General features: G+C 38.1%; 1 protein-coding gene across 2 annotated transcripts in view; it reads left to right on the forward strand.

Annotated features, from left to right (window-relative positions):
• The window catches only part of LOC309846444 (ADAMTS-like protein 1), a 393439-nt gene that overhangs the window by 128246 nt on the left and 250081 nt on the right, over positions 1 to 15112 (forward strand). For both annotated transcript variants that reach the window (XM_082695353.1, XM_082695354.1), the window contains exons 5-6: positions 1431 to 1557; positions 14391 to 14465. In XM_082695353.1, the coding sequence (XP_082551479.1) occupies positions 1431 to 1557; positions 14391 to 14465 (202 nt within the window). The remainder of the gene's footprint in view (positions 1 to 1430; positions 1558 to 14390; positions 14466 to 15112) is intronic.

Here is a 15112-nt window from a genome sequence, read left to right on the forward strand (position 1 = left end):
CATCTTTGTATTTCAAAAAATGCCCAATCATTGAAGGAATTACTGCCTTGTCATTTATTTTTAAAGATGCCTGTATGCCTGTGTATAAAAAATACATATTACCACATTTAAAAATAAAACACATATATAACACAATGCTAAATAATTGTATTTTTCAAACCTTTGGCTAAACATGTGTTTGCAATTAATAATTAAAAGTACAAAGAAGAAAATCAAGCCTCAAAGAAAGGTCATATTAACAACTGGATTTTTGAAAGACAACGAATTGTGGGGACTTTCTGGAAAGAAGCTCCTTCAAATGTCACTACAGTTCTCATTTTATTTTTTAATCGAAGACAGTTGTTGAAGTAATTTGGAAGTGGAATAGGTCTTTTGGTACTAGATCTAACTGGAACTATAGAAGTACAACTTGATGCAGTTTGGCTTTGAATTTTTTTGAACTTGAACATTGGAAAGGAAAGAGTCAAAGTACAGCTTAATTTGCCCACATACGTGATAAGTGCTTGTGATTTCGTTAAGACTGATTTGGACTAAGGATAAATGCTATGTCAGATGTGCTTAGAACTCAGCTACTTATTACCAAAGTGACCTTGGCCAGATTCATGGCCTCAGCTATAAATGGAGATGTCTTACATGATCATTCTCAGAATTAATGAGATACTTGTATTGTGCCTGGTGGGACATAGCCAGGCAGAGAGGGCCTCAGTATTGGTTATCTCTGCCACCCTCCACGTCAATGCTCCTCTCCCACCGCACACACATCCAGTAATCTTGCTTCTGGTGGCTGATTCTGTGATTGTTTCTCTTTTCTTAGTTGAAGCACTAGCTAGAAAAAGAACCATTTTCATTACCATTCAGCAGCCTTGGTGGCTCAGTGGTAGAACTCTTTCACCTGTTATGATTCACCAATTCCTATTGAGGGGTACAATTTGCCAAGCACAATAGCAGTTGCTCGGAGTACATCAATGGACCTAACACACTACACCCCTACCCTTACACAGCTTCTAGTCTAAGGAACAATATGGAATGTGAAAATAATCCATGAAATCTTTTCTTCCATAATTGTATTTTTGTAATTTTAGTGAATCATAATTATTACACTGGGAATGATTTCTTAATTAAGGCTCAATCATATCAACAGGTCAAGATCTTCCTCTCTCCCTTACTTCTTCCCTGCCTGCCCCCATCCTCTGCCTCCCCCCCTTCCACCCCTCTCTTTCTGTTTATATATTTGAACTGTAAAAGCATCTTTGTCTATACTGTTTTTCTTCTTCCTTAGCTTGGAAATTTCAGTTGAATTGGTTCCTCTATGGGAAGCATGTTTTAGCCTTCCTCAAAAGTGAAGGGAGGGTCCCTGCATGGTGATGGGCCTCACGATGGAGCCCTACGGTAGGCACCTGGTTGAACCACACATCTCTTCCTCCTGTTAGATTGTCGGCTGCGATCACCAGCTGGGAAGCACCATCAAGGAGGATAACTGTGGAGTCTGCAGCGGGGATGGGTCCACCTGCCGGCTGGTCCGAGGGCAGTATAAATCTCAGCTCTCTGCAACCAAAGGTAAGATGCCACAGAGATGGGGCAATCTGGGGGTTGGCAGGCTAATTGATCTCTTCTGGTCTCGTGCTGGCTCCCCTCAAGCTAGGAATAAGGCCACTACCAAAACGAAGACAAATCTGAACATATTGTAGAAAGCACCATGCTCCTGCTTTTGCAGTAGTTTAGATAGAGCAAGTCAGGTAATCCAGAGGACAGCTTTCTCTTGCGTTACAGCAGGACTGAATTCCACGTGGATCAAAATACAATCTATTGACAGACATGCCTGACATGAGGACAGACTGCCCCCAAGCCTCTGCCTGATACATAACATGATGTAGTATATAGCAGGGGGATATAGTAGGGAGAGCGTGTAAATCTAAACAAATTCACTCCTACACCATGATGTCATGCTGTCTTCATTTACAAAACGACCTCTGATTGGTGCTGATCGTAGGTTCTTTCAGAATTAATATCGGACAGTGATTATAGGAAGCCGTTTACTGACTCTTTCTTCTTCATCTCTCTATACTAGCACAGTGAAGTCATGCTTACTAGACAGTTAAGTGCTGGGAATGTCACACCATCGTCTCATATCCTGATGACAACCTTCTAGCCAGGCATTGTTTATCCTTGTGTTTTGAATAAGATAACTGAAGCCGAGACAGATTATGTGACTTGCACAGTCATGCAACTCTAAAATGGTAGGCCCAAGATTCAAGCCCAGAGTCTGATTCCAGAGCCTAAGCACTTCCTCATTGCTTGGACTGTCCCACAACCCTGCTGATCATTTCCTTGATGGGCCATTTTAAAGCAATTAGATGGATCAAAACAAGGTACCACAAATGTCTGCCCAGCTGGGTCTTGCTGGGGTAGATGGCACATGTCTAGTGATACCTAAAACAGCCACTCAGTCACACAGTGACTCAGATCATTTTACAAAACACTGTCTCTGTCACAATCACTGACCTAGGTGCTACATCAGAAAAAAGATAGAAATAAGGCAACTCTTGTAATCAAAGACATACGTTTTTTAGAATAATTTGACCTTGCTTGGTAGACTGTCTCCAGATTTTGCCGTTACCTAGAATCAATCCTTCAATAGATCTTTGATTTATCTTTGCACATGTCTCCCCTGGTTTGGGAACTGAGAATGAGTATCTTTTACTGAATGTGGTTTTGTTCTTCTATTTGTTGACTAGCTGGGAAAAAAACAACTGATGCTTGGCAGGGTGTTTGGCTTTCAGTGGACTTGTAGGTAAAAAAAAAAAGGCCATGGATACTAAAGAACTATTCCCAGAAGTCAGGAAAAGGCAGTTTGTCCAAAGGACTAGGCTCTAGGTGGGGAAGAAGAGGTGGTAGCAAGGAAGACTAGGGACTTTTAAACACAAGAAACATTGGAGGTACCAGCTTAGGGAACTCGACATGCTAACACCCCTGCTGGCAATGAAAAATGTGAATCTGGGGGGAAAAAAAGACTCTGGCAGAGAAAATGAAAGATGAGCTAAGTTAGACATTGATATAGTACATTCACGTGAGATTTTTTTTTTTTCTTCCATGTGTTGGTAGCTTCTTCTCTACGATGACAAATTAAAGAATTTGGAAGATGAAAACCAGAGGATAGAGGCATGATTCTTTTCTTTTGTAAATCTCTGAAGTCATGGTAGCATATAGGGGAGGGGTGGGGGAAGTTACATTTCAGAAGTCACCCTTGTAGAACACTTTAAGAAATCCTAGAAGAGGTCAAATCTTGCTAATTATTTATGTCATGTAAGTGAATCAATGTTCATTATTTAGGAATCTAGGAATTTCTGCTAGGCACAGATAAAGGGGATGGCTTCCTTTTGTGCCATAACTGCTGTATAGTGGGCTTAGGAGTAAGGGACCCTCCCTCCATTCCCACTCATCCTCTCTCCCTGAACACTCTGCCTGGATAGGTATGGGGGGTCAGTCATCAGGGACCTCTGGGGCCTCAATTGCTGAAATAATGTGGAGAAGCTCTGAAAGAACAAACCAAAGCAAATGAAGAGCCATAAGTCCTCCCCAGATCTGCAAATAGATGTTTCAATAAAAAGTGCTCTACGAGAGTAGGTAAATTACATAATGCATAACCTGATGATTATCCATAAGGACAAAGTGCAATTGATTCATTTACCTTAGTGCTGATGACGCCTCGTGACAAAATGATTTATCTCAATAAAGCCCAACATACACACACACCTCACCACAATCTATAGCAGATGCTGAATAAAGTGCCTCGCTTATGTTTTCTCCACCCCAGAAGAATCTTCTGCTCTACATTTACAGACTGTGAGGTGACCCCCAAGCAGGGAAGAGTAGACCACTCTGCGGGGCCCAGGGTGCTGGCCAGGTGAGCAGTGCTCCACCCCTGAAGGCCCGGTGGACCTATGCCAGCTCTTTCCCCTCTACTCTGCCAAAAGACACTGTGAGCCAACCACGTGCTCTTTACGAACCCCTAGCACTAAGATTCCCCACATTGAACTCATTTTCTTCTGAACTTACATCCAAGATTTCCTTTTTTTTTTTTTTTTTAAATGTTATCAAGCCTTGGGGAAACAAAGAGAAAACAGAAGAGTGGAGAAAGACCATGGTGGGAAGTGCCAGAAGGAAAAAGAAAAGTAGGAGGAACTTATCCAATGGCTGCCATTTGCTGGCAAATAAGAAAGAAACCATCTTTGTATCAAAAGATAGTATAATTGCCTAATACAAATACAGACAAGAAAGAGAGCTAGATCAAAGCACACTTCCCCCCTCCCCACTTTTAAAGGAAAAGGCTGTCCACTGATAGCGTTCAATCTTTCCATCTTTCCTGGTCACTTCCTTTCAACTTCCCCAGCCCGGCAGCAACAAAAGAGAATAAATTTAACTAACATTAACTTTTGATTCTTGAAATTAAAGGCTCACTCTCTTGCAAATTGTACTGGCTTGCACCCCATTACATATTTTCCAAGTATATGCAATATACTTAGAACTGGAGCCAGTCTATTTGCTATCAATTTAATGTCTCCAGCTTTGCAAAACTCTCATATGAATTTGTGTGTTTTGAAATCACCTGGATATCTCGAAACTCCTCGGGGACAGACAGACAAAAAAACAGACCAAACAAAAAACTAAATAAAATGTGTTTCCATATGGTGAAAGAAGTCTTGGGGAAAAAGTAAAGCAGGGAAGAAGAATAGGAGATAAGGCTGGGCTGCCAGCAACAGTGTTACAGGGAGTTGCAATACTACATAGATTGGTAAAAAACAAGGACTCACTGACTGCTAAGATGGCATCTGAACTGAGGCCAAGGTCACCACGCAAAAGTCAAAGGAAAGAGAATTCCAGTCATAGAGGCAAATACAAAGGCCCTTGGTAAACGCAAATCTCAACATATTTCCTGAAGTGCAAAGAAGCTCATGTGACTTAAAGTCAGTTTAAAGAAGCCTACAGGAAATGACGAAGGCAGGATTGGTTGCAAGGTGGGATGAAGAATGGCAAAGATATTGTAGGATTTTGTAAGGATTTTGGCTTTTAGTCAGAATGAGATGAGAAGTCATGAGAAGATTTTGAGCAGAGGAATGACTTGATTTATTTTCAGAAGGATTACTCTATGTACTGTGTTGAGAATAGACTATAGTTGGTCTCAGTCAGTTGGTCTCCAAACTAGGAGGCTGTTATGGTGAGCCAGCCTTGGGAAGATGATGGCTTGGACTATGGGGAGTGGTGGTGGAGGTGATTCCGTACTGCATTTCCGTGAATCTAAGACCTCACCGATTGAAAGAAGGGCTATTATTTTATGCACCACTATGGAAGAAACAAAAGCTGCCACTGAAATTAAGAAATGTTGACACAAAACCTCCTGACCTTTTAGGGTTTTTATGTGATAGTTTTTAAAGATCTACTTTAGATTTAGATTTTCTTTAAAGCATGGATTATTCATACATACAAAAGACCTGAAATGTTATTAAATTGGTAAACAAACTGACAAAAAACTTTTTCTCAAGATCTATAAAGAATGTCTGAAACTCAACACCCAAAAACAGATTATCATGTCAAAAAATGGTCAGAAGGTATGAACAGACACTTCTCCAAAGAAAACATGCAAATGGCTAACAGACACATGAAAAAATGTTCATCATCATTAGCCATCAGGGAAATTCAAATCAAAACCACATTGAGATATCAAACTGTAATTTCTTTTTAATTATTTTGGGCTGAATTTCCACATGTCGTGAGGGTACCTGTAATACAGAATTGTAAAAAGAATTCACAAAAGAAATAAAATACATTGGCACTGAACTCTTTTTTTTTTTTAACAGCTGTATTGAGGTATAGATGACATACAATATACTAGATTCATAAATTTGTGAATTTTTACATATGCATACACCCGTGAAAACAAACATACCCCTCATCCCAAAAGTTTTGTTGTGCCCTTCTGCTTTGCCAGCCCTGCCCCCTGGCAACCACTGATCTTTTTATCATAATGGATTTAACTACATTTTCTAGAATTTTACATAAATGGAATTATACAGTACATACTATAGTCCAAATGGCTTCTTTTATTCACCATAATTATTTTGAGATTCATTAATGTAGCATGTATCAGTAGTTTATTTTATTTTATTGCTGTATAGAAATTCCAGTGTATGGACGTACCACAGTTTGTTTATTCATGCACCTGCTGACAGGCATTTGAGTTGTTTTCACTTGGGAGGTCTTATAAATAAAGCTGCTATGAACATTCATGTACACATTTTTGTATGGACCTATGCTTTTCATACCTCTTAGATAAATTCCTGGGAGTTGAACGTCTAGATCATATGGTAGATACATATTTGATATTTTAAGAAACTGCTAGACTTTTTTTGAGAGTAATTTACTATTTTGCTTTTCTACCAGCAATGTGTAAGAGTTTCACTTGTTCCACATTCTTTCCATCACTTGATATTGTCAATTTTTTTTTCTTTTAACCATACTAATCGGTACATATTCATATGTCATCATTGTTTTAATTTGCATTTTCCTGATGACTAAGGATGTTGAATATCTTTTCATGTTGTATTAGCCTCCAGTTGCTGCTGTATCAAATTGCCACAAACTTAGTGTCTCAAAGCAACACATTATTTTATGGTTCTGGAGGGTCAGAACTCTGAAATGGTTCTTGTTAGATGAATTCAGTGTTGAGCGGGACTGGAAGTCCTAGGGGCTAATTGATTTTCTTTGATTTGGCCTTTTTAGCTTCTGTTAGGTTATCTATGTTCCTTGGCATCTTTGGAGTCTGCAGTGTAAAATCTTTAGATCCTCTTCTTCCTCTGTCTCCTCTTCTACCTCTCCCAGTTTAAAGAGTCCTCGTTATTACATTGGGCCCACCCAGATCATCCAAGATAATCTCTTTAAATTCTGCTGATTACCAGTTTTAGTTTCATCAGCAATCGTAATTCCTCCTTAACATAATGTTTTCATCAGTTCTGGGGATAAGAACATGGTCATCTTTAGCGGAGCAAGAGAGTAAAATTATACTGCCCAGTATGGAAGTGCTTATTTCTTCTTTGGGGTAGTGTTGGTTCATGTCCTTTGCCCAGTTTTTATATGCGTTTGATTTCCTACCATTCAATTTTGAGAATTCTCAATGCATTCTGGGTACATGTTCTTGGTCAGATGTGTGATTCGAAAATATTTTCTCTCCATAGGTACCTTTTTGTTCCCCAAAACTGACTTCATATTAGCTTTCATAGAGCAAAAACTTCTGATTTTGATGAAGACCAGTCATCAGTTTTTTCTTGCTAGGACTGTGCCTTTAACATTGTACATAAGAACTTGCCTCATCCCAGGTCACCAATCTTCTCCTATATTTCCTTCTAAAATTGTTACATTTTTATACGTAAGCTTTTATATCAGTGACCAATTTTCAGTTAATTTCTATATAAGGTATATGTCAGTATTATAAGATATATCTAGGTTAATTCTTTTGTGGGAGAGGTATAACAATGTCCAACTCTTCCAGCCTCATTTGTTGAAAAGATGTCCTTTACTCTCTTAAATTGCCTTTAAAATTTTGTCAAAAGTTCATTGGCCATTTCTGCATGGGTCTTTTCTTGGACTCTCTAGACTGATCTATGTGTCAGTCCTTCACCAATACAACATTGTCTTGGTCACTATAGCTTTAAGGGAAGTCTTAAAATAAAATAGTTTGATGCCTCCAACTCCACGCTTCTTTTGAAACTCATTTGGCTATTCTATATTAATTTCTTTGCCCTTCCATATAAATTTTTCAATCTACTTGTCCCTATTAATAAAAAATATTGCTGAAATTTTGATTTACAATTTTGTTAATTCTATAGATTGATCCATGGGGAATGGGCATCTTTACTATGTTAAGTCACTTAACCTATGAGCACTTCATGGCTGTCCATTCCTTTAGGTCTTCTCTCATTCCTTTCATAGGCCTTTATTGGTTTTCAGAGTACATGTCCTTGTACTTTCGTTAAACTTGTACCTCTTATTTCTTGCCCTATTGCACTGACATTTTATTTTTTATTTAAATATCCAATTCTATATGGCTAGTTTATTTTTAAGTGTTGGCTGCATATTTTACAAACTTGCTAACTCAGTTATTTGTTCTGAGAGTTTGGGGATTTTCTACATAAACTATCATCTTGTTTTACAAATAAGGGTGGCTTTGCTTCTTCCTTTTCAAATTGTAAACCACTTATTTATTTTTATGACCTCATTGCACTGGCAAGCATGTCTAATATGATACTGAATAGAAGAGGCAAAAAAAAAAAAAAAAAAAGAATAGACGAGGCCGTTGTGGATATCCTTATCTCATTTCTAGTCTTAAGAGGGAAAGCATTCAGTTTCTCACCATTGAGTATGAAGTTAGCTGTCCTTTATCACATTAAGGAAGTTCTTTTTTATTCTTAATATGCTGAGAGTTATTATAATGAATGAATGTTGAATTTTATCATGCTTTTTCTGCTTCAAATGATTGTGTTCATATGGCTTTTCTTCCTTAGACTTTTATTGTGATGGTTAACGTTAATTGATTTTCAAATAAAGAATCAGCCTTGTTTTCCTGGGATAAACTCTGCTTGGTCATAATGTATTATTCCTTATCTAGATTACTGGATTTGAATTGCTGGTGTTTTTTCTGAGGGTTTTTTATATCTATGTTCATGAGAGATAGTTGTCTGTAGGATCCTTTTTAAAAATTTTTTTAATAATCATATAATGTATTATTTGTTTCAGGGGTACAGGCCTGTGATTCATCAGTCTTATACAATTCACAGCACTCACAATAGCCTGTCTCCTCCCCAGTGTCCATCACCCAGCCATCCCATTCCTCCCACCTCCCTTCCCTCCAGCAACCCTCGGTTTGTTTCCTGAGATTAGGTCTCATGGTTTGTCTACCTCTATGGTTTCATCTTGTTTCATTTTTCCCTCCCTATGATCCTCTGTCTTGTTTCTCAAATTCCTCACATCAGTGAGATCATATGGTAATTGTCTTACTCTTATTGACTTATTATGCTTAGCATAATGCCTTCTAGTTCCATCCATGTCGTTGAAAATGGCAAGATTTTGTGGGTTTTGATGGCTGCATAGTATTCCATTATATATATATACCATATCTTCTTTATCCATTCATCTGTTTATGGACATCTAGGCTCTTTCATAAGTTTGCCTATTGTGGACATTGCTGCTATAAACATTCAGGTGTACGTGCCCCTTCAGATCACTACATTTGTATCTTTGGGATAAATACCTAGTAGAGCAATTGCTGGGTCATGCGGTAGCTCTATTTTCAACTTTTTGAGAAATCTCCTTGCTGTTTTCCAGCATGGTTGCACCATCTTGCATTCCCACCAACAGTGTAGGAGGGTTCCCCTTTCTCTACATGTAGGATTCTTTTCTTATACCATCTTTGCCTAGTTTTTGGTAGCAGTGTAATGCTAACTCATACAATGATTTGGGAAGTGATTTCTCTGTTTTTTTGGAAAAGATTGTATAAAATTGATGTTATTTCTTCTTCAAATGCTTGGTAGCATTCACCATTGAAAATTCTCTGGGTCTGAAGATTTTTGTATGTATGTACTTAAGTTTTTGAACATATAGAATAAAGTTATACTTCATCTTCTTGGATTCTCAACTTTGTCTCAGCTCAAGGAATCCTCCAGGCTTGGGTTTCCTACCTCCTGAGATGCAGCCAGGAAAATCTTTCAAAGCAGGAAGCTGGGGCAGTGTTAACACTTACCTACCTTTTTTCCTGATTCTCACGGATTGCTGTTCTTCTTTGCCTGATGTCCAACATCTTGAAAACCATGGTTTTATATAATTTTCTGACTTGTGGTTGTTTCCAGGCAGAAAACTAAGTCTGGGTGCTATTAATCTATTTGTCAGGAAAGAGAAGTCTTGATGCTGGGCTCTTAACTCGGGTTTGCAACTGTATAACTAGCTTTTGACTCTGACTTTGGTAGTATTATTAAGCACTTCTGATTCCTCATCTCCCTATAACCCTCACAACTGTTTAGTTCCAATAAGGGTGTCCCCCTATTATCCTAGAATCTTCTTCCAAGCTGCTGACACCCATTTTGCAAGTTTGATACTGGCCGCTTTGGTGTTAGCAACTTAGTTAACTATGTTAACAACTTCGCTGTTAGCAACTATGCAGGCAAAGATAACTGTGGCAGGATTACTGCCTCAGCAAGAAAGAATATAAGTCAACATTGGTTGTGGGCTAATATCTGATTTCACATATATTAGAATGTGAGAGATCGTTTGTCTTAGAGTCTGTGAAATATGGTATTTTGACTCTTGTGGCAATAGGATTTTCTAACTGATTAGATATAAATATGAAGTCAAGGTTGGCTCCAAAGTTTTTGGCCTGGATGACTCTAAGGATGAAGTTCCCAACCGTTGAGGAAGATCGATCTTGTTTCGCCTCTTGGATATGAGTCCTCCATTGTGTAATGACCCACAACCTTGATGGGGAGAAGTTGAAGGGCTCAAATGCTCAGCTTCACCTTATTTCATTGGATACATTGTAAGGTAATAAAGTTAGCATGAAGATAAAAAATATACTATGAAAACCTCCTCAAGATTGGCAACTGTATGTACTGCTATTTTTATACATAGCCAACCACATTAATGATGACACTTTTGTTTAAAAAAATTATCAGTCTCATAGATGCAGAGGGAAGACTCTAAAAACATACACATCAACAGGTCTAACAATAGGGCAAGCTCAGATATCAGAATAGGAAATCCTGTCTCTTCAAAAATTATCATTATGACCTTTTTGTATTACAGCAATGAATGACACAAAAAAGTCTACATATGATGAGACTGGAAAACAAATAAAAATATTCAATAGAAAGCTGTGGAATATACATATAGCTGTAGATTCTTTGAGGAAATATTTTAGGTAGAATCTTTACAACAATTTTCTTGAGAAAAGACATTTGCAACCGTTATTGGTGAAATGACAGCATTTATGATTCTCATGGAAAGCTTGTCGATTTAATTAAGAAAGATGTTATCTGATCTCTGAAGCAAGTCTTCCAGAATCGCTGACTAAGAACCTAGAAATAGTCCTGACAACTGGCATCATGGTCCTGTCAACAAAGCCAGAATAGATTAGGCCAGATGCCCTTTGTCATAGAGCAGTGTGTCTTTGTGGAAAAGGACACCCTCAGGAATGTGAGGTCCAATGAAAGAGGGTGTACCCTTCTGCCCCACCAACTGAACCTATTGAATTAATCACTAAAGAAATGGGTGATAAAGCCAGACTCTCCAGTAAGACAATTATTAAGACATATCCAACAAAAGAGTGGCTTTTTATCAACATGCAGAATATAATATCAATTTTTTTCCTATCTTTCTGTCAAATTAAGATCACCACTTCTTAAATTACATTTTGAGATAACACTGTGTTAACAGTGTTAATAAAAAGAATACAGTTTAACTCTTAGAGAAATATGAATGCTAAATATCAGGAGACAAGCTGTATTTACTGACCTAGCCCATATATTTTATATTATAAAACAATATTATTTCCAACTGTCTCCCACTGCCTGTTAGTATTTGATATAAAATTTTATTTCTAAATAAAAAAAAAAAATCCCTGGGTAAACTCTTTAGGGGACACCCCAGGTTACATAGAATGAAATGAAGTTCTTGGGTTCAGGGTTTCTTTTTCTTTTTTTTTTTTTTAAGATTTTTTTAAAAATTTATTTGAGAGAAAGAGAGAGAGCATGAGAGGAGAGAGGTCAGTGAAAGAAGCAGACTCCCCAGTGAGCTGGGAGCCCGACGTGGGACTCGATCCCGGGAGTCCAGGATCATGACCTGAGCCAAAGGCAGTCACCCAACCAACTGAGCCACCCAGGTGCCCCCAGTTCAGGGTTTCTAAGAAACCAATGTGCTTTATGGATTTCCATGAGCAGGGCAGAGCATGTGATATTTTCCCTTGTTTTTTATCTTGGGTCCCTTTTTCTTGGACCATTTTGCAGGGCTGCTGCTTGGCTGGCCTTTTTTGACACTGAATCTCTGGTACCTAGAAGGGAGCCTGACACTAGGAGACACTCAAAAAATATTTGTGGAAGAAAGACATGAACTTGCCGATTGCCTGATGAGCTGTCACTTGTCCATCGACCTTTTACAGAACCACAAAAAACCAGACCATGACTCTTCATACTCCCTGTGCCTTGTGCTGGACTCTTCAAGTCTGCACCAACTTGAGATGCTCCCTGTTTCCCTGTGATTTAGGCAAGTGCAGGGGGCATGAAGAGACATTCCATTCTAGCCCCATCTCCTGTCTCCATCCTAGCCTCTTCCCCCAACACCCTTCTGGGTTTCTCCCCATCTTCCCTGGGAAGCATACCAAGTTAACACATCAGCCAGAAGTTAGGGTTAATGCCCCAGTAAGTGGAATACGAGTGGCTTCTCACCAGAACAAGAGGGAGGCCGCCTGAGTTGTGTGTGGGTCAGAAGCCTGCCGCTGAGCCTTGCAGAGCCAAACAGAAAGCTTCCCTTTTACTTGCACTTTATTTGACCTGTGGATAAACAAAGACTTTCTATTTCCAGAAATCCCATTGTTTTAACTGCTTTGAGTTTCTTTTGTAAACTTAAAAATCCATGTCTTTATGCAAGACATTTAAAGCTCTATGGGCCCAGTCTGAACACTTTTTGTTCCTTTTCAATATTCTCCTTACATGTTTTGTGCTTACAGCCACAGTCTTGGCTCTCTGAGATTCAGCCTTTCCTTCAACAATGTATGACATTAAAAACTGTGAGAAGGTTGTAGTGTGAGTGGAATATTCAACATTGGAGAGAACTTGGTAAATGTAACCTCTTTAGGGAAAGAATTGAGAGCATATGATTTTTCTTTCTCATTCAACTGGCTATGTTGGAGGGTTTAAAATCATTGTAAAAATAAACAGTCTTTCAGTTCCTGTCCTTAAGGAGATTTGGAAGAGAAGGAGGAAAGTAATATTTACAAAATGCCTCCTGTGTTCCAGGCTATATATTGATATCAATATCTGTATCTTTTTACAACAATATTGTGAGGCAAGTGTGGTTTTCCCTGTCTTACAAATGAGGGAAATGAAGATTAGAGAAGTTAGGGAACTTCTGAGATTCATTTGTAGAAATCAGATTCTCCTAAAGAAGGATAATGGTAAGTCTCAGAACATTGGGTTATCTTTTAGGATTACTCTTATGGAAACTAAATTTTTCCAATGAGAGCATGATAATGTATAATATCAGAAAACTATGTGTGAAACGAAGAATCCCACAGAGCTTCTGAATACGCTGGTGAATTTAAAGTGCCTGCTTTTTTCCTTTCCTTCTGGAATGCCCTCCTCTTTTTTGACCATGGGCCTTTCCCTGTACTTCTCAGAAGCTCTATTTCATCATCATGAAATGGAGATTGTAGCATCCTCTTTGCCTATGTCACAAGCTTTGGGTGAAGGAGTAAATGGTGAATTTAGAAAGTGAAACTCTTCAGTGGCAGGTAAATTAGAGGTATTGTTGTCACAGATGTCACAAGTCAGAATGCCTGGGATGTGTTTGAATATAGAATATACCTCTAATTAAAAAAAATAAATAAGTAGGTTCTGCTTCCAGTGAATTGAATCTCAATTTGCAAGTAGAGGGAAAGTAATCCATTTCTAAATCTGGCTGTGATTCAGCATTGGAAAAAAAAAAAAAGTGTTTTTTTTTTTTTTTAATTTTCAAGCAGAAAATAATAATAATAATTTTCAAGCAGAGAGGGTATGTGAGGGGAAAGGTTCATAACCATTCCTGTAACACTTACTATATATAATATTACATGTAGATAGGGTGAAGGATATTAAAGAACTGGGAGGCATGATTTCCGCCCTTGAGAGATTTAACAAATACGAACAAAGATGATTTCTCCTGTTCTTATTTTTCCGAATAATCCAAGATAGTTACTTTGCTAGAAAGAAATTCAGATCTTGATATAATACAGTCATTCTTTGACTATTCAAGTTTATTTTCATTTTCAGAATCTGGAGAAGTTTAGTAATGTAAAACCAGGTTTTAAAATCAGAAATGGAAACTTATAAATTCATTTCTCAATATATCAAAATTTACATATATGTATTTTAAAAGGTCAGGTCCCCCATAAGTTAACTAGTGACCAGTTTCATTGGCATGTTTTATTTTGAGGGAAATGGACATTTTGATTCCCAAATACTGGTGTTCCTATTTCAAACACTTAAAAGATGATTGTCCTTTGGGGGAGTGTATAAGTCAGTGAATTTATATAGCAGCTAATTGATGATTTTGTATCAAATTATGTGCCTTTAAGATACCCCTTTGTTTCTCTCTAGTGGATGATACTGTGGTTGCTGTTCCTTATGGAAGCAGACATATTCGCCTCGTTTTAAAAGGACCTGATCACTTGTGTAAGTAAGCTCAGTTGTTTTCTTTTGGGTATTGAGAATTTTAGTCACTATTATTTTTTGTTCCCAGAGGAGATTAAAATACAGAAGTGCAAATCCTTCCACTCTATCATAATATGATATTTTGAGTGCTTCTGTTTATCTTTTGGCTGCTTGATGAGATAGCAGAAACCTCAGGGTAATTATCTTTAACCACACTCATCCTGAAAAATACAAAATAGATGCTCCCAATAGGTTTTTCATGAGTCAAGCACATGTTTAGCTTTTGTGAATATTATTTCTCATTCTCTCTCTTCTTCCTCTCCAATCAGTCTCAGTCTTTCTCTTGCCTTGCCTCTCCTTTTTTTTCCTTCTTCCTTCCAACCTTCCCTCCCTCACCTTCATTCTTTCTTCCTCTTCTCATGTTCTATTATTTTATCAATTCAGGGGTCATAGAAGCACCAGACAGCCTTAACTGGACATTTAAAGAAAGCCATAGTGGTATGGTTAAACATTCCATGTATTAAAGACAATACAAAGCCCTCATATACTGAAGATAGCTATTGGGATTGAGGATTGATGGGTAATCACAACCCTAAAGATCAAATGGTAGCATGGCCCCACCAGAATTTAGAAAGAATTGATATCTTCACTCCTGCCAAGGCGGTAGT

The sequence above is a fragment of the Mustela nivalis genome, assembly GCF_964662115.1.
Source record: "Mustela nivalis genome assembly, chromosome: 13".
Lineage (NCBI taxonomy): Eukaryota > Metazoa > Chordata > Mammalia > Carnivora > Mustelidae > Mustela > Mustela nivalis.